We start from the raw sequence: 20,826 nt of genomic DNA, 5'->3' as shown, positions 1-20,826 counted from the left end.
GCAATCAAATGTCCATCAATAACCATTGACTAGACAAATTAAAATGCATTATTATAGAGTAATGAAAATGCATGAGCTATGTCCAACTGTATAAATCACAAACATGATGCTGAAAGGAAGAATTCAGTAACACATAAACAGCAATATTTGATTCCATTTATACAAAGCTCAAAAATCTCCCCAAATTACTTTTTTCCAGAATAGTCATCATACTTCAAACAACGGAGGGCCTCTTAATTAGGAGGGGTAGGAGCAGAGCTTCTGTGATGCTGCTAATGTTTTAATTATAACATAATGTTTTACTTATAAGTTTCTTATAATTGGATACTTCTGTGCACAGATCTTACATTTCAAAAGTAGCGCTTAAAAATTATAAGCAGAACAGGTATAGAGGACAGGAAATGAGGAAGAGAAGACAGAGGATAAGGCAAAGCTTTCAAGGAGTCTGTCTCTGCAGATCAAGAAAATGTGAGGATACCCCCAAAATGTCTGTGGAAAATGGAATTATGTGAGCATTGTGGCACAGTGGGTTAAGCTGTTGCTTGGGACATCCTGATCCCATATCAGGGTGCCTGGGATACAGTCCCTCCTCTGCGTCTGATCCAGCTTCTTGGCAATGCACCTGAAAGGCAGCAGATGATAGTTCAAGTGTGTGGATCCCTGCCACCTATGTGGGATACCGAATGGAGTTCAGGCTTCAGCCTGACCCAACTTTGGCTATTGTGGACATTAGGGGAGTGAATCAGAAGATGGGATATCTCTCTCTGGCTGTCCCTCTCTCTGTCACTCTGCCTTTCAAGCAAATAAATAAATCTTCAAAAGAGGGGGAATATTTTTCTTAGAAGCTTACTTTGGTGCAAAAAAATGTGATATCCATGCATGTGAAGGGTCTTCACAAAGTTCATGAAAAATGTGTATTATGAAAGAACTGTTCATTCTGTACATTATTTTGCATCAGAGTAAATTTATCTTTTAATTCCACTTTGTCTTGAACTTTTTGAAATACTCTCATAATATGGCAGTGGGTTATGAGGGTCTATTATTTTTCTTGAATAAAGACAAGAATTATTAGAGCTTGTTTACTTATATGCTGATGATAATGATCCATTAGGAAGGCACAAGTGATATGACAGGGAGAAAGAAGGAGAAAGAGAAAGAGAAAGAGAAAGAGAAAGAGAAAGAGAAAGAGAGAGAGAGAGAGAGAGAGAGAGAGAGAGAGAGAGAGAGAGAGAGAGAGGGAGAGAGAGAGAGAATGCTATAAACTGGGGTGGGGAAAAGAGAACCCAGTGCAGAAGGGGAAGGACAGACCTTAGGTAGGAATGCCTGCAATTGGTGCATTGTCTATGGAGGAGTGGCAGGAGCAGGTAGGTTAGTAGATATATTGGTAGAAAAATAAACAAAGTAGCTTTTGTCTAATTGTTTCCATGTTCTACTGAAATAAGGAGGGGGGCTGGCAGCTAAAAGTGATGAAGGCCAACCAAAGGGAGTGTGAAGATCCAGAAGGCAGGAGAAATAATGTAGGATTGCTGGACAACGCTGAGTGACCAGTTGAGTTCGCCAGCCATACATTTAAGGAGAAATATGCCAGTTGCCAGACTCACTCACTATGTGGGTGCTTTCATAGGGCATACTCTCCATGATCTAAAGCTCATGCCGTTGTCTTTTACCAAAGTCTTTCAGGCTCTTGCTTCAGACTTTTACTCAGCTATGACTCTAACCCACTTGCTTATAGTTTTCCAGCTGGTAGCAGCACAAGTAACAAACAGAAAGGGAGGTGGTGCCAGCTCCCTCCACTCTGAGATGTAGGAGTGACTGAGGCTCCCCAGACCCCGTTTTCCAGCTGCCCCCTAGTCCTGCCAATAGGTGGCACTGGTGGCAGGTGGGAGGTGGGAGAAGAGAAGAGCTTTTTTTCTGGCTTCTAGCTCAGCTCAAGGTCCTGTTATCACTGGACCTCCAAGCTGCGACTTCTTTTGGACCTCACATGTGCCCTCAGCAGTAAGAATAGTACATGTGTGAATTAAGGTCAGCCTAAAGCTGTCCCCATAGATATTTAAATTTGGCTTAAAAGTTTCTCAGTACATAGTGAACTGAATCTTGATGTATAACTTAATGTGTAAACAGACTATGATTTACCCTTGTGTAGAAAAGCTAAGCCTCAGCCAATCACAAAGCAGCCAACTCCTCAAACCATGGTCACATAAGACAGGCATGAGCAGTAACCAATTGAACTTTCCCTACTTGGGTTCAATTTTGTAATGTTGTTTCTTTTCATCTGACACTAAATATAACCCTCCCATGTGGTCGGGCAAAGCATTTTGAGCCATTTTAGGTCCAGAATGCTGCCTCATTCTAGCTAGTGTACAAATAGAGTCAATTAAGATATGTAAAACCAGGAGAAGACTGGACATTCGGGAGTGCTTGGTACAGTGGTTAAACTCTGCTTGGGACACCCACGTTCCACATGGGAGTACCTGAGTTTAAAGCCTGGCTTTGCTTTCTGTTCCAGCTTCCTGGAATGTCTTAAACCTAGAGGTTAAAAAAATCAATTAAAATGCCTGCATCCCAATTGAACTAAGAGGATTCTGTACCAGTTTGGGCTCCTGATTTCAGCTTTCCAGTAAGGTAGACCTTGGGAAGTAGTACTGATGGCTAAAGTTGTAGGGTTCCTGCCACCAATGTGGGAGACCCCGATTGAATTTCTAGCTCCCAGCTTTGCCCCAGATCAGATCCAACCACTATGGACATTGATCAGCAGATAAGAACTCTCTGTTGGTCTGTTTGTCTCTCTGCATCTCAAATAAATAAAAAGTAATAATAGTAATAATAATAAAACATGCTGATTCAAAACTCAGCAGTTAATGATCTGAGGTCCAAGAGTGAAACCCAGAGTGGACTGGGGTACACTAGTAGACAGTGCACTCAGCTCTTAGCATTGTGCCAGGAAGTTTCAGTGGCCAGTAGCATACACAGCGGTTGCAGAGGACAGAGGAGAGGGTGCTGCTATCACAATCCCTAAATCTTAGGCTAGCACAAAACCGCCTGTGGATCCCAATGCTTTGAAGCCACAGGTGTAGCAACACACCTTCTTGCCTTGACCCTACCAGACGTTCACACAGATTTATAGAAACAGCCCCCTTTTCCCAGTCTATTTCATCAGCTTATTCCCTATCTAATTAAACTTGACAAAATAACATGAACCACTGTTTACAATAATAAAGAGATTAAAATAGATCGTCTCAGAAACCCATGCTGACTCTTGTTGAGTGCTGAGGTAACCTGTTTGGCATGAACATTCAATGCCCCAAGGGCAGCAAGAAGAACATGTCACAGAGGGACCAGAGTGCTGTTGGGCAGGATGTGGAGAGGAGGCTTCCTGGGCTACTCTTGTGATACTGAGCAGCCTTCCTGGAGACAGGGTGGACCCTGGGTCTGGGCATTTGAGTGAAGAACAATTTGATCAGAGACTCCTGTGTCAGGTGGAATGATGAACCAGAAGCGCTTTGTGGTTTTGTCCAATATGGATACTGAGATCCAGTCATGACCATCTGAGAATGGGCAAAGGGCTATCCAAGTAGAGTTGTTTGGAAAGGGGAGAAAGGTACCCACTAAGGGATCCTCTTATTTTATATTATTTCTTCTAGGAAATGGAACCACTCCTTCTGGAAAAGAAACTAAATAAATAAGGTACTTTTTTTTTTTTTTTGGACAGGCAGAGTGGACAGTGAGAGAGACAGAGAAAAAGGTCCTCCTTTTGCATTGGTTCACCCTCCAATGGCCGCCGCGGCCAGCGCACTGCGGCCGGCGCACCGCGCTGATCTGAAGGCAGGAGCCAGGTGCTTCTTCTGGTCTCCCATGGGGTGCAGGGCCCAAGCACTTGGGCCATCCTCCACTGCACTCCATGGCCACAGCAGAGAGCTGGCCTGGAAGAGGGGCAACCGGGACAGAATCCGGCGCCCCGACAGGGACTAGAACCCGGTGTTCCAGCACCGCTAGGTGGAGGATTAGCCTATTGAGCCGCGGTGCCGGCATAAGGTACTTCTAAGAAAGCATGTTTTGTCACGTTGTTTATCATGCCACATTATAAATTTTTAGTAAAATGTGATTTTTTTAGGACACATTTTGCAGAGAGCTTCACACACCATCATGCACACAATAGAATTTTTTAATAAATGTGTTAATGAACTAACAAAAATAGCAAATGCAAAGCAGTCAGATGTAAGGGGACTTGGAATATAGTCCCACTCACAGACTGGCACTCTCGCCTGCGCTTTTCCTTCTCTGCAGAAATGGGGGAGGTAAAGCCAGGCACACTCAGAAGACGGTGGCAGAGGGGGAAGGACTTGGGCATGGAGGCAGCTGGGTCCTCCCTAACCTGAGCCAAGTTAAGCTGCCAGTTTCACTATGATGTGGAGCAATTTGAAATCCAATGATTTAGGTCTTGAAAGTCTCTGCCAGGACATGACAAATGAGATGGTTTTCTCAATTTGGAGATTTCTATGTAACCTGAGTTAGCACTTGATGATGTTTGCTGGGTATCTGAAGAGAGCCCCATTCACTTCTGACTTCCTTAGGAACCTCACGGGATGCAAGATGGGAGAAGAATAATTAGAATTGTCTTCTTGCTGTTTCTCTTTTCTATTCACAAAGTGCTCAGGACAAACTTGTTGATAAAGGGGAAACACAGGAGGATTTCTGAAATAAGAACTGAGACTTGAAGTAGGGACAAGTGATTTGTTTCTTGCATGGCAAAGCTTTACTGGGTTCACGGCCTGTGGAAAAGGCATTTGTTGGTAACTCAGCATACTTCATCTAAATGCACTTAGAGGCTACAAGAGTTTTCAACATTGACAAACAAAGGCAGAAACTGGAAATGAAAACTAAAGCCATCTTGAAAAAGTAGAAACATCTAGGTTGACAGATTGGTACCTGCTTGCATATACTGAGGCCTGGATGTCTTTGTGTTTGTGTCACCTGGGTGGTTCCTTTACCAGGAAGCATTATTTTTGCATGGAGGCTCCATTGTGCAGGACTGCACAGCTGGCTGTCAGAATGGGGGCTGTAATGTACAAACAGACTGTGGTTTATACACACTCATTGGGAAAGTTACAGGGGGTGCTGTGATCATTCCCTGGGTGCTCTGGGAAGCACAGTGACCATGACAATGAGCAAATGCTGCTTTGCTGGATAAGGCCTGTAGACAACTGCCTGTGTATAAATTAATATCTTCACTACCAATGATGGAAGACTGGACCTACACTAACAAAATCTACTACAGCTATATCTTGGTATCCTCAGGGATTACCACCACTTAACTTTGGTCTCCGACATCTCCTTAGATACCACAATCCATGGATGATCAAATCCGTTGTCTAAAGTAGTGTAATGGTGGAGTCAGTGTTTGCTGCAACTGTGAAGATGCAGCTGAGGATGCCTGTATTTCATATCAAAGTACCTGGCTTAAGTACCCATCTCTGCTTCTGTTTCCAGCTTCCTGCTAATGGGAACCCTGTGAGACAGCAGGTGATGGTTTAAGTGCTTGGATCTATGCCACTCACGTGAGACTCAAAGTGAGCTCCTAGCTCTTGGCTTCAGCCTTGCCAAGCCTCAGCTGTGGAAAGCATTTAGAGAGTGAACCAGTGGAAGAAGATATCTCTCTCTCTCTCTCTTTCTTGCTGTTTCCCTTTTAAGTAAATAAAAATAAAGTGAAATACTTCCATACAACCTACACAATACTCCCTGATTACTTATAACACCTAACACAATGAAAACACCAATTAAGCAGTTTTTATATTGCATAGTTGGGGAATGGTGACATGAAAATAAAGTCAGTGTATGTTCAGAAACAATTTGGGTTAAGGAACAAAACCCATCTATTTGCTGCTTACAAGAAACACATCTTTCCAACAAAGATCCATACAGACTGAAAGTGAAAGGCTGGAAAAAGATATACCATGCCAACAGAAATGAAAAAAGAGCGGGCGTAGCCATCTTAATATCGGACACCATAAACTTTACCACAAAAACTGTTAAGAGAGACAAAGAGGGACACTATATCATGATTAAGGGATCAATTCAACAGGAAGATATAACAATTATCAATGTATATGCACCTAACTACAGGGCACCAGTTTATCTAAAAGATTTATTAACGGACTTAAAGGGAGACTTAGACCCCAATACAATAGTACTGGGGGACTTCAATACTCCACTCTCAGAAATAGACAGATCAATAGGACAGAAGATCAACAAGGATACAGTAGATTTAAACGACACTATAGCCCAAATGGATCTAACAGATATATACAGAACTTTCAATCCTACAGCTAAAGATTTTACATTCTTCTCAGCAGTACATGGAACCTTCTCTAGGATTGACCACATACTAGGCCATAAAGCAAGTCTCAGCAAATTCAAAAGAATTAGAATCATACCATGCAGCTTCTCAGACCATAAAGGAATGAAGTTGGAATTTAGCAACTCAGGAATCCCTAGAGCATACGCAAACACATGGAGATTGAACAACATGCTCCTGAATGAACAATGGGTCATAGAAGAAATCAAAAGAGAAATCAAAAACTTTCTGGAAGTAAATGAGGATAACAGCACAACATACCAAAACTTATGGGACGCAGCAAAAGCAGTGTTAAGAGGAAAGTTTATATCAATAGGTGCCTACATCAAGAAATTGGAAAGGCACCAAATAGATGAGCTTTCAATTCACCTCAAGGATCTAAAAAACCTACAGCAAACCAGACCCAAATCTAGTAGGAGAAGAGAAATAATTAAAATCAGAGAAGAAATCAACAGGATTGAATCAAGAAAAACATTACAAAAAATCAGCCAAACGAGGAGCTGGTTTTTTGAAAAAATAAACAAAATTGACACCCCATTGGCCCAACTAACTAAAAAAAGAAGAGAAAAGACCCAAATCAATAAAATCAGAGATGAAAAAGGAAATGTAACAACAGACACCTCAGAAATAAAAAGAATCATCAGAAATTACTACAAGGACTTGTATGCCAGCAAACAGGGAAACCTATCAGAAATGGATAGATTCCTGGACACATGCAACCTGCCTAAATTGAACCAGGAAGACATCGAAAACCTAAACAGACCCATAACTGAGACAGAAATTGAAATAGTAATAAAGGCCCTCCCAACAAAGAAAAGCCCAGGACCAGATGGATTCACTGCTGAATTCTACCAGACATTTCAAGAAGAACTAACTCTAATTCTTCTCAAACTATTCAGAACAATCGAAGAAGAGGGAATCCTCCCAAATTCTTTCTATGAAGCCAGCATCACCTTAATTCCTAAGCCGGAAAAAGATGCAGCACTGAAAGAGAATTACAGACCAATATCCCTGATGAACATAGATGCAAAAATCCTCAATAAAATTCTCGCCAATAGAATGCAACAACACATCAGAAAGATCATCCACCCAGACCAAGTGGGATTTATCCCTGGTATGCAGGGATGGTTTAATGTGCGCAAGACAATCAATGTGATACACCACATTAACAGACTGCAGAAGAAAAACCATATGATTATCTCAATAGATGCCGAGAAAGCATTTGATAAAATACAACACCCGTTCATGATGAAAACTCTAAGCAAACTGGGTTTGGAAGGAACATTCCTCAATACAATCAAAGCAATCTATGAAAAACCCACAGCCAACATCCTATTGAATGGGGAAAAGTTGGAAGCATTTCCACTGAGATCTAGTACCAGACAGGGATGCCCACTCTCACCAGAAACAATTTTTAAAAGATTTATTTATTTATTTGAATGTTGGAGTTATAGAGGGAGGCAGAGATATCTTCCTTCTGCTGGTTTACTCCACAGATGGCTGCAAGGGCCAAGGCTGAGCCTGGCTAAAACAAGAAATCTGGAACTCCATATGGGTCTCCCACATATGTGGGTCCAGGGATGCAAGCACTTGGGCCATCTTCTGCTGCTTTCCCAGATGCATTAGCGGGGAGCTGGACTGGAAGTGGAGAAGCCAGAACTCAAACCTGTACCCATATTGGATGCTAGTATTGCAGGCTGGTGGCTTAACCTGCTTTGCCACAATGCTGGCCCCTCAGACACAATTTTTAAAAAATTGTGTTTTTGATCTGTAGTTGGTTGTATCTGTGGATGGAGAACCCACAGTTACAGAAGACCAACTGTGACAATCACAACATTAAAGGCAACTTCACAGATTCCCTAGCCTTGCTGGTCACTTCACAATCTCAAGATTGTCCAATTACACTCTATTTTCTTTGCACCATTTGGATAGAATCAAGTATTCTAGGGTCTCTGTGTCTTAAGTCTCCCTTGCTTTGTGTAGTCCCAGGACTTTTTACTTGGTTGTCCTCCTCCATTTCAGACTTAGAATGTCTACAAATTTCTTTCCCTAGAATGACTGTCCTGATCTTGTCTGTCTTCATTTTACTGGATCCTCTCAGTGAAACAGACTCAGGCCTGGGTTTCCACGCTCTGTCAGTCTGAGGGTCAATCTTCACTACACTTCCTTTCTAACACAGGCCCCATTAATTGAGGTTTCATGACCTCAGATTTGTACTATTCTTCCTATTCTTCACATGCCATCAAAATTCTCACCCATTATTGCCCTTCTTTAAAAATCAGATACCACCTCAACTCAATCAGAATCTGCATTTTTAGTAAGATTCCTGGCACATGGTAGTCGAAAGAGCTGTATGTGAAGGGGCTTGGTCAAATACTTTGCATTTATTATACTGTCTACTCTTAGCAATCCTATGAATTAGGCACTAATATTATCCCAGGACACATGGGCAAATTGAGGCTTAGCCAGAATAAGAAAGTTGCTTCAGGTCACAGGCTAACACTCAGGATACCACGAGGGAATACCTATGAGGGAACAAAAAAAAATGAATGGGCAGGCAAGAGAGGCCAGTCTATTAAGTTGAATTCTGGAAGAAGAGTAGGAGTTAGGGAGGCTAAAGAAAAGAGGTGCAGGGTCTGGTGCTGCTATGGCCTGGGAAAGCTGTAGAAGATGGGCCCTTGTACCAGTGTGTGAGACCCGGCTTCAGACCAGCCCAGCTCTGGCCTCTCTGTAACTCTGCCTTTCACTGTATTTTAAATAAAAAAAGAAAAGAGGAGAAGGATATCATAGAGATGAGTTAAGAGTATGTGCAAAGGCTCTGAGGTGGGAAAGAAATGGTACCATTCCCAGAACAGAGAGGAAGACATATGGGTGTAAAGCATCGACAGTCAGTAGCATGTGCTGCAATAAAGGTCTTTGCAACTTGCTTGGGAATCTCGCTTTAATTTTCATTGAATGTCAAAGGGAACATTGACAGCATAAGTGTGTGACTACTATAAGGAGAATGGAATGAAGAGAAGGAGAGGAAGAGAAGCAGTAGGCTGGTTCCAAGGGTCTGGGTGGGATGGGGGTATTTTTACTAGGGAAGTGCAATAAAAACAGTGACAAAGATGAGATGAGGCTGAGCTTTTGCTTCAAAATTGAAGTGATAGGTTTTGGGAGTGCTGTGGTCCATCTCTGATTATTGAGCAGGGGCTTCCTCCCTCTCTCCCTCTTTCCACCCCTCTTCTCTCCCCTTCTCTGATCTATGCCTTTCTGATGCACTACCCTGTGTTGTCTTAGCGATGCACATGATCAAAGTTCTCAGCTGTTTCTTACAGTCCAGAAACATTGATCTTATAAAAATTCCAGATCCAGTGAAGAACAGCTAGTGTCCTGTAACATATCTCAAGTGACAGCATGGAATGACAAGAATAGGGTGTTTGTGTTCGGCTCAGCTCTGCCTTGATTTCCGGTCTCAGAACAGGAGCCCCACACTCCTTCCTGGACCAGTTCAAACAAAGAAACACTCACCTTCCACTAGTTCTGCCTAAGCCTGTCAGGACCAGCACACCCAGACACTTCTGCCTTAATGGCTCAGTGAGCGAGGACAGCCACAAAAGGATTTTCTCAGCTGTCTCAGGGCCCCCAATGTCTACCAAGAGAACACATTCCTTTGCGTCAGTGTTAAGATGTCATATTTCTTGTTTGTTTGTTTTTATTGTTTTTATAGCATGTCCTTCAGAAAGTAGCAGATGGATGGAATGGGGTTAAAAAACCATTTTCCTTCTACCCTAAAACCATATTTTTAGACAGTCACATACAGAATGACTTGTAGACCTAGGATCCTTCTCTGCCTGCTAGCTGAGAAGGTTTCAGAGATTTGAATTCAGAGCTACTTGCAAATACTTGACAGGTTTCACACCCACTGATAGTTGTGCATTTACACTTTAATACCAAGAATATTTTTTAACCATAAAGATGTACGCAACTCTGCCTCAGAGTAGGTTCTTTTTCATCACATTTATTTTTCTTTCCTTGGAGGTAAAAGCTCTGCTCTTATCCCTCGCATCGCTGTCATTTACCAGCTGGGCCGATTGTAAGTGGGAACCCCTCTCATGGGAGGCTGCATAATGTCTCTCCCCTGAAGACGGCTTTCTTGCAAGATGCACATGGAATCACATGGTGTTGGCAGAGCTTCTTTCTGGTGGCTGAGGCATCTGTGGTTTGCTGTCTGTTGTAAGGGATTTTAAACACTAAAGATTACCCTATCTTTCTGTTTCTTTCCTGTAACATTTTACACAATTTTCTCAAAAGGTGGCCACACTTTTTAGACCATCTCTCAATTTCTCTCCTCTGTCTCTGTCATCTTTGGTGAAGTTTTTCTCTGTAAATTTTTAAATATTTAAAAATCTGATCAGACATTCAGTGATCTTAGGCTGCAGGAAGAGTTCTTGCAACCTTCTGTATCTATTCTTGAGTTTTCCTCTTCTAGAGAGGTCCTGATGGTACAAGTATACTCTGGAATTCCAATTGTTCTTGACATGAGCAGCAGATTCCTTGATGAAGATTTAGTGGGATGTTGCTTTTGAATTCATTTATACTGCTCCTTGCTTACCATTTCCCCAAGCACATACCTGGCACCACTGATTCATGGACAGTGAAGAGTTGCCGAGGGGTCTGGAGTTCCTCCAGTTTTGCTCATGTCCATTACATGTGGGAAACCTGACCCAGAGGGATCGTGGGGCTTACACAAGGTCTTATGAGGAGACAATGGGATGAACAGAGCCTCTGTTGCTGAGGCCCTGGTCTTTCACCACTGAAATAGCTGCAAGCAGTCGTCCACAACTAATTTATAGATGTCCTTCTCCTGCTCTGTGCTTTTCTCTTTCTATGCAAACATCCCACTTTCTGTTTCTTCCAATTTGCTTTATAGCACCTGAGAACCATACCCCATGGTTTCTTTGACCCTCTTCTCAAGCTGCTTTGGCCAAAGCACTTGCAGTGTGATGGCAGGGTAGGCCAAGGATATATGAATAAATGGGTTGCTGGTTACGCATACACCACTGAGCTTTCTTTTCCTACAAAATGTACCTGTACACCTCTTCTTTCCCACCCTGAAAGCATTCAGTCCATGCTGACATTGTAGAGGCTTCTTGAGCAACCAGACCAAGGCTCAAGTGAAGCATGACCCAGAACATGACAGCTGTGTGCATACACAGAAGCACTAACAGAGGGCTCTGCTGAGATTTAAATAATAGGAGCATATTGCTGAACACCAACAGCTTAACATCTACTTAGGAGGGAACGACCAATGACCAGGAAGTGCTTTATTTAGAAAATGGCCTCACATGCTTCATCCCTCCTCCTATCTACCTATCTCTGTAGCCACCAATCTGTCTGATCTTCTTGCTGCCTTATCCTAAAAAGCATGTGAGCAGCAGACCCTAGGGAAACATCAGGGCACCTATGGCATGAAGGAAGGGTTATACTGATGAGACTACTAAAGAAGACAACAGAACAAAAATAACAAATAATCTGATAAAATACATTTTATAAAACTTTGTAGTATATCAACAATATTTTTAAAATATTGGTATTTTTTCCACCTTACATTTTTTCAGATATTTGGGCAATCTCTACCATTTCCTTATAATCCTCTCTCCCTCGCCATTTCTTAATATTGAGAGAAAGTGAAACAAATTATTCAATCTATCTATCTATCTACCAACGAGTATGCGTGCATACTCTTGCTGTCTGTAACTTTTGGAAATCAGTCTATCATAAGTTAGAAAGCCTCCATGGATTTTCATCTCTATATTGACCTAGCATGGAATCATAAAAGATTTTTTTTTTTTTTGCTAAGAGGGCAGCTGGAGGGCAAAAAAGAATGATCTTGCTATTTGTTAGCCATGACAAGTGATGGTGAAGAAAATACCATGCATCATTCACAAATCATGTGGGCAACAGCAGACATATAACAGGCCTGGGTCAACAAAGGGTATTGGGACAGTTCCTCGGATTGTCACAAAAGTAGCCAATCAATCTTTCCCCAAAGTCAGAAACCACATTGCAAGCCCTTACCTTGGAGGGCCTGTAAGCTATGAGTCTGTACGATAATGCAGAGCTGCAGGACCAGCTGTGGAGCACTTTCCAGAAAGGTGGCTAGCAAATGCAGCATACTCACATCAGCATACTCATACACCATTTTCCAGTAAAACCTCCATCTGTCATTCTCCCCACTCTGTCGGCTTCGAATACCTAAGTATATTGTGTGGAAATATCTGGAAAGAAAACATGGAAAACAGGAAAGAGATGTATGATCATTTGCAATTCAAACTCCAGGGTTATTTTTCTTTTCTGCAATCCCCCTTCTTCAAGCAAGTACATGAAACGATGAACTTGATGGCTTTTCACCTACACCCTAAAGTTGACTGCATAGTGGTACCCTTATTCTTCAATGCTCACTTGGAGAAGTCACTGCAACTTTGGTTCTCCTGAAAGGCAGTCCACTGAGTTGCACTGTGACGAAGCATAAGGTGCATGTGGTGGAAACTCAGGTGAAGAAAGGATTTGCTTTTTTATTTGTTGATCTTTTAGAATTTGCTACTTCAAAAAACTACATACGTTCTTTTTTGTGGGTTCCTCTATATGCCCAACAGGATTTATGAAGTGAATTTCTTCTAAGACATAACACAGACCTGAACTACTAAAAGGTATCTGCTTATAAACCTTCCCTATTTATCTTTTTTTTTGTTTGTTTTTTGGACAGGCAGAGTTAGAGAGAGAGAGAGAGAGAGAGAAAGAGAAAGGTCTTCCTTCCATTGGTTCAACCCCCAAATGGCTGCCATGGTCGGCACGCTGATCCAAAGCCAGGAGCCAGGTGCTTCTTCCTGGTCTCCCATGTGGGTGCAGGGCCCAAGCACTTGGGCCATCCCCCACTGCACTCCCGGGCCACAGAAGAGAGCTGGACTGGAAGAGGAGCAACCAGGACAGAATCTGGTGCCCCAACCAGGACTAGAACCCATGGTACCAGCGCCGCAGGCAGAGGATTAGCCAAGTGAGCCGTGGTGCCAGCCCCCTATTTATTTTTAAAATGAAAAATTCTTATTACTGAAAATCCCACATATGCACAAGGAGAAAAAAATTAGGGTAATGAAACCACTGTATTCTTCACTGAGATTAAGTAATTGCCAGTTTATTTTCAATCTTTTTTTCATTTATCCTACCTACATATCATTTTGAAGTAAACCTCTGACAGCACATTATTTCATTTGTAAATGTTTCTGTAAAAATAATTTAAAAGCCAAACCATTATCACACTTTATAAACAGTGACAATAATTTCATAATATCAAATACTCGGGTTTTGATTTTTCCAATTATTATAATTTTTAAAGTTTCTTTAAAATGCAGTTTAAACATGATACACACATCATGATTATTTGATATGAATCTTTTTATTTGGGAGACAGAAGAGGGGGAGACAGACATGCACACACACACACACATACACACAGAGGGAGAAAGAGAGAGAGAGAGAGGGAGGGTGAGAGAGAGATTTACTCCACAAATGACAGCAACAGCCAGGGAGCCAAAGTTGGGAGGCGGGAACTCAATTCATCTCATAAGCAGGTGCTAGGAACCCAACTACTTGATCCATCACATCACTACTGCTGGAAGCTGGAGTCAGGAGCTGGAGCCAAGTGTTCAACCTCCAAATGGGATGCAGGCATCTTAACTGGCATCTTAACCCCTAGGCCAAACAACTACCCCAATATGTATCTTTTCTTTTAAGTAAAGATTTTATTTATTTAATTGAAAGACAGACCACACACACACACTTTCCATATGCTGGTTTTCTCCCCAAATGATCATAACAGTTAGGCCTGGAACAAGCTGAAGCAAGGAGCCAGGAATTCCATCCCAGTCTCTCATGTGGGAGGCAGGAACTCAAGTGCTTGGGCCATCATCCGCTGTCTCTCTGCTTGCATTAGCAGGGAGCTGGATCAGGAGCAGAGTAGCTAGGACTTGAACTGGCACTCTGACATGGGATGTGGGTGTGCCAAGTGTCTGCTTAACCTGTTGCACCACCAGAACACGTGCCACCTGATATGTATCATAAGCTTCTTTTACTTCACAGATTCTCCTTCTATTTCTCTGATTTCTTGCATATTTTTCATTGTCTTGATTTTGATGACTGTATTCACAGGCATGTTTTATGTATCTATCCTTTGTGTTTTCTGCAAATGCGTAGTTAGTGCTAGAATTTTGATCAGATTCAAGTTTGATCATTTTTGGCAGGTGATGTTGTGTACTTTCATCAGGAAGCACATCATCATTAGTTGTTTTCTTTGATGTTATCATCCATTGATGGTATCGCAATCAGGGTCGGAAAATGGTGATAGTCTGAGTTCATCACTCTCCATTATTTACCAGTGAGAATACTTTCCCAGCCCTTTTGTCAATGTCTCTGCAATATTTGCTTGTCAGAAGCTTGCTGTCTACCTGGATGGCTCAAGGAAAGCACATAGGGACAGCATTGCCCGACTCCTTGCATATTGACAACCAATACGCAGTTTTCAGATGGTTCCTTTGCTTCTGCAGATTCTAAAGTTTCAAGAGATTTAGCCGGAGATTGGTGCCCACTTTAGAGTCTGTGAAAGGACAGAACATGGGCAATGCAGAGATACTTAGATCCCAAGAGTGAAGGGCAGTGGAGAAACAGCAAACAAGTGCAAGACTAGAAAAGCCTGAGCAGCCTTTTCACTGGAAGGTCAAGTTGGATGGATGCAAAATTCATGCATATTCTATGCAAGGCAAGATCAACAATTTATTCATTGGAGCATTTAAAATCTGTTATTTCACTGTTTGCTAGCATCATATGTTGTCATGGCAAAGTCTGATGAAAATCTGATCCTCTTTCTCCTGTAAGTTACTTGACCTTTTTGCTTGGATGCCTAAAGAATATTTTATTTCTTTTTAAAGACCTCTAGTTTTCTTAGAATGTATCCTGACACTGGCTCTTCTGCATCAATTTTCTCAGGAGTACAGTCTTACTGGTCATTAAAAAGACTTAAGTTTCAATAAATAAAGTTGTCTTGAATTACAGGGTGCAGTATTTTTGTTATAATCCATTACCTTCATCTTCTTCCTTGAGAATTCCTATTTACATATGTTCTGGTGTCTTCCCCTTCTACAAGTTTTTCTGAATCCTTTTCATCTTCAATATATTTTCTTCCTTTCCATCTGCTATTTATATTCTAACTCTGGTGTTTGACTAGTATCATATCCCTTCTAGTTGAATTTTCAATTCTGACCTGCTTTTCTAAAATTAAAATTCTATATTGAGTCCTATCATCCTTCTTTTCAAAATCACAATTTCTCTAGACACTTTTTTCCTAAAATTTTCTAATTCTGACTTACAATGTTTTTAAATAGCTCTTATAGTTTTCATAGTTTCTTTCAGCTCATTTTGAAATATTGGCTTATGTTTTTTTCCCTGTTTTGTGCATATGCTTCTTTCTGTTGTGTTTTCATTGCAAAACATTTTTTGTTTTCATACTTTCTTTTCTGGTAGCAGTTTTGATCCTTATCTTGTTAGTTTGGATATTTTATACTTGTGGTGGGGTGGGACTTGTGCATTGGGACAGCTTGCTGGTTTCACAGCTCTAGACATTGTTTCTCTGCTGTCCTCCTGAGTGATGACTTGTGACATTTTGGAATCACAGACCTCTGTTCCCCATCTTCTCCCTTTTCTTTGGACCTTTTCTTTCATTCCTATGGTTGTTTCTGTTGTGCTCATCTGGGGATCCATTCCCAGCAGATTCTTTTGATGTGGAGCATTGTCTCGAAAGAGTGTTTATTAGTTAATGAGATTAAGGAGCCAGACTCATCCCATAACATCAGATTGTCAGGTTTTATTGCATTGTGACCCCCTTGGACTTAACCTCTTGTTGGATCATTGAGCTGATATCCCAGTCTCTCTTCTGTTCCTCCAACGGCCCTGTGCACTTCCAGTGAGTGTCTGTTGGTGAATAGGGTAGGTCTTCCCTTCTTAAGGTCTTGTCTTGTTGATTTCATATAAACCTTAAAAACTGTCGTTAATTTGTCTCCAGGTAATTGTGGGTATGGCTCAGCCCTGAATTTTATCACAGGTATTGTCTATGATTCCTTAGTTTTGCCAATCTAATTGCTCTGCATATTTTAAATGGGATAATTTTGGTAGATTGAAAATCTATGGGTGCCAGTGCTGTGGCATAGTGGGTAAGGCTGCTGCCTGTTGGGCCCCATATGGGTGCCAGTTCGAGTCCCGGCTGTTCTACTTCCAATCCAGCCCTCTGGTGTGGCCTGGGAAAGCAGTAGAAGATGGACCACGTGCTTGGGCCCCAGCACCCGCACAGGAAGACCTGGAGGAAGCTCCTGGCTCCTGTCTTTGGATCAGCTCAACTCAGGCCGTTGCGGCCAACTAGAGAGTGAACCAGCAGATGGAAGACCTCTCTTCCTCTCTCTGCCTCTCCTTCTCTCTCTGTGTAACTCTGCCTTTCAAATAAATAAATAAATCTTTAAAAAAAATCTATGTTGCCACTGCCACTATATTTGTATAATACTGTCATTTTAAATTACAGAACAAGTAACTTGGGACACAGACTGCTCTGCAGCAGCTATAAGGTGAAGTTTGCTTTATGCAGGATATGGGAATTTCAGTGCTTTTCTAAGCAGACCATTGTCTCTCCCCCTGTTCCACAATTGCAGTTTCTGATCAGTGCAGTGCCAGCTGCTGGTGTTTCCTTTCTTATACTTCCAGCCCTTTTCATAGACTCGTTCTTTTTCCTGGAATAGCTTTTCTTGCATCTTGACTCAAAGACTCCGTTTGGTATTAACAATCTCCATTCAGTCATCACTGTGATCCCTCAGTTCTCCATGCACGGGAATGCCTTCCTCTACTTCCTGGTATTGGTTTCCTAAGGCTGTTTTACCAAAGTACTGAAAACCGGTGGCATGAACACAAGAAACCTATTATCTCCAGTTCTGCAAACTAGAAATCTAAGATAAAGATATCAGTTTGTCCTTATGAAGGCCATAGGAAATATCTTACGCCTGTCTCCTCTCAGTTCCAATGGTTTGCTGACAATCTTTGGTATCAACAGTTTGAAGTGCATCAGTGCAATCTCAGCCTTCATCTTCACATGGCCTTCTCCCTGTGTGTGTCCATTTCTGTATCTAAATTCCTGCTTTTTATAACCACATTTCATATTTAGGACTTACTCCAGTGATCCCATCTTAACTTGACTACATGCAAAGACCTTATTCTATTTCTAAAAAAGGTCACATTCACAGGTATGGAAGGTTAAGAATTGAACATCATTTGGGGAGGGACCTAATTCAAGTGCTAACACTCTTACCAATGTTTAATCTCATCTCCCCCCGCCCCACTTTGATTTCTCCTCCTTGTTGGGTACATTCACACATCAACCCCACCTGAGACTCAAACTTGCACGTCCATCTGCTTTGCAGAGGCCCACAAGCATATAGGAACAAATACATCCCAAACACCATGTTAGCTTTCCTGCTATGTTTGTCTCAGCTACTATCTTGGTAATAGAGTGCCACCCATGAAGTCATGGATATTAAACCAAGGGAGTGGTATAGGTGCCTACCCTCCCTTACCACTTAGGTTTGATAAAACAGACCATGTTCTGGATTTTTTTTCCCCTTTTATATTCCACCCCCTTCTATAAAATTTGATTCTTTGGGTTTTCTTCGAGTTCTGTGACCTTCTTAAAGTAAGACCCATACTTAACATCTCTCTGTCTTAATACTTTCATCTCTAAAGAGGGAAAAAAACAGCAGATCCAATCATGTGGGTACATCTGAGAATCAAATGTGATAAAAGTGAAGGGTTTAGCACAGAATCTGATCAGCACCTGGTAGACAGTAGGCACTCAATACATGTCAGTTTTTTACTGTTTATTCACTTTGAACCCTCTACTAGATTCTTCCCATTGATTCCAGAGTGATCTATCAATGAGAGAGAAATTTAACACAGTCTCTCCCATCTTCAAAACCTCAGTGGTCTTCACAGTCTGGAAGATAAAGAGTAAACTCAAACAATGCAAATAATAGTATCTAAGGCTTTCAGTTTAGCCTTTCTAATCTAAGCTTTGGGCTTTGTCTCTCTGTTCCATATCCTGTGTCCCTGCCTCTGGAAGCTCTTACTCAGTACTCCTAGGATATGAGTTCATACCACCCCAGATTTGTTGCTATGGTTCTCTATCCTCCAAAACCTATCCACACTCCTATCACCCTGGAAAGGTGATAATTTTGTGAGACTCAAATATTATCTCTCCCTCACCCTGTCTTCCCACCCAGTTAGAACTGGCCATTGCATTGTCTATTCCCAATTGATTGGGACTTTGATAAGAGGAAAATGCCATTATCTTTGTATTTATTTATCTGTGTGTTCATCTGATATTCCACAGGATAAAATCCAAGAGGGAAAAGAATGTCATTTGTCTTTGTGTCTCCACATAGAGCTTTGCTTCTGATGATTAAGAAGCAATCAGTTAACTCATGCCTTTTTATTGAGTGAATGAGTGTACATGAAACATTTGCAATTTGTATTTTTCTCCAAGATAAATGAGAAGTCACTGGAGAATTCTGAACAGAAGAGTAAGGAATCTTACTTGCACTAAATATCATTTATTTATTTTCATTTTATTTTAAAAGGAAAGACAGAAAGAGAAAGGCAGGGGAGAGAGAGACAGAGAGAGAATAAATCTTCCATTCAGTGGTTCATTGAAATGCCTAAGGCCGGGACAGGCTGAAGTCAGGAGCTAGAAACTCAATTCATTTCTCCTCTATGGTTGGGAGGACCCCAAGCACTTAAACCATCAACTGCTGCCTCCCAGGGTGTGCATTGGCAGGAAGCTGGAATCACGGTTAGAAGAACTAGAACTTTTTAAACTGAACACTATAATATAGGATGTGGGCATCTCAAGTGGTGCCTTAACTGATGTGTCAAATACCTGCTACCTGATTCCTATTATGACAGCACTGGTTGGGGCCAGTGTTGGGGCCCAGTGGGTTTCGCCACAACTTGCAATGTCAGTATCCTATATTTGAGCCCTGGCTACTCCACTGCCTACCCAACTTCCTGCTAATGTGCCTTGAGAAGGCATCAGAGGATAGTCCAATTACTTAGGCCCCTGCCATCCATGTAGGAGGCCAGGATGAAGTTCCTGGCTTCTAGCTTTAGCCTAGCTCAGGCATGGATGTTGTGTTCATTAGAGAAGAGAACCAGCAGATGAAAGACACCCCCCCCACCCTGTACCTGTGGCCTCACCTTTTGAGTAAATAAATAAATCTTTAAGAAAAAGGACTGGTTAATGTGTGGAAAGGAGAGGGCAGTATGGCAAAGGGAGACTTAGGGACACTGGTTAAAAGGTGACTACATCTATAACTATAAAGCTGTATAGTTCTGCATACAGTCCTACAGACTTACTTCTAAGGGCACAGCCTAAAAAATTATAATGGGACTCCAATCCCATTAAAATCAGTGGTAAAAATGCCATCTGAATTATTAAAGTGATCATATTAAATATTAAAGTCAACATGTAGATACGTTTAAGTGTAAAAGTGATCATATAAATAATATCAAGTACTTGGTTATAATAATAGACAGAATTAAAAAGGAGGGAATGTCTAATATGGGAAGCAGTCCACACAGCAGACTCCTTGAATTACATTTGCTGTAAATAGCACTCTGACCTCAAAATCAACCCTTAAGGCTTCCTGGTCTGGCTGAAAGGCCTGTGAGAGCATTTCAGGCATGGAAAGCCAAGACTCTGTGGCAAAAAAATATCCTACACGAAGGATCTCTGTGAGACTTCAGTGGAAAGAAGGGACCATCAAAGAAGGATATACTTTTCTCTGAAGTGGGGAGAGAACTTCCACTTTGCTTATGGCTGTGTCCAAATACTGATGGAGTCTGTGGTCACAAAAGGCTTCCATAGCCTTGGCAGCCCATGGCAAGAGCCTCGGGTGATCACTGACATCATAAACAAGAGTGTTAATTGTTAAAGGAACAACAGAAGTCACTGTGCACTTACTCACCATGTAGTACCTCTGTTCTTAATGAGTTGTACTATGAGAATTAACTGCAAAGCTTGTTCCCAAACTGTACTCTATATGTTGTGTGTGTGGGTGGGCACGAAGTGTTGAAATCTGTACTTAACATGGAATTGGTCCTCTGTATATAAAATTAAATTAAAAATGAACCATAATGAAGAAGGGGATGGGAGAGGGAGTAGGAGGTGGGACAAGAGTTGGGGTAGGAGGGTGGGTATGGAGGAAAGAATCACTATATTCCTTAAGTTTACCTATGAAAAATGCATTCATTAAATAAAAGCTTTTTTTTTTTTAAAGAAAAGGTGACTACAATGATCCAGGTGAGAGAAACTGCTGGCTTTCATCAGGTTGACAGCATGACTGGTG

The 20,826-nt window shown here is 41.6% G+C and overlaps 1 protein-coding gene across 2 annotated transcripts in view; it reads right to left on the bottom strand.

Annotated features, from left to right (window-relative positions):
- Window positions 1–20,826, bottom strand: part of XKR4 (XK related 4) — a 496,677-nt gene that overhangs the window by 175,161 nt on the left and 300,690 nt on the right. For both annotated transcript variants that reach the window (XM_070076615.1, XM_070076616.1), the window contains exon 2: window positions 12,416–12,615. In XM_070076615.1, coding sequence (XP_069932716.1) covers window positions 12,416–12,615 — 200 coding nt within the window. The remainder of the gene's footprint in view (window positions 1–12,415; window positions 12,616–20,826) is intronic.

The sequence above is a fragment of the Oryctolagus cuniculus genome, chromosome 6 (genome assembly GCF_964237555.1).
Source record: "Oryctolagus cuniculus chromosome 6, mOryCun1.1, whole genome shotgun sequence".
NCBI lineage: Eukaryota > Metazoa > Chordata > Mammalia > Lagomorpha > Leporidae > Oryctolagus > Oryctolagus cuniculus.
This window is presented reverse-complemented; position numbering and strand designations above follow the sequence as displayed.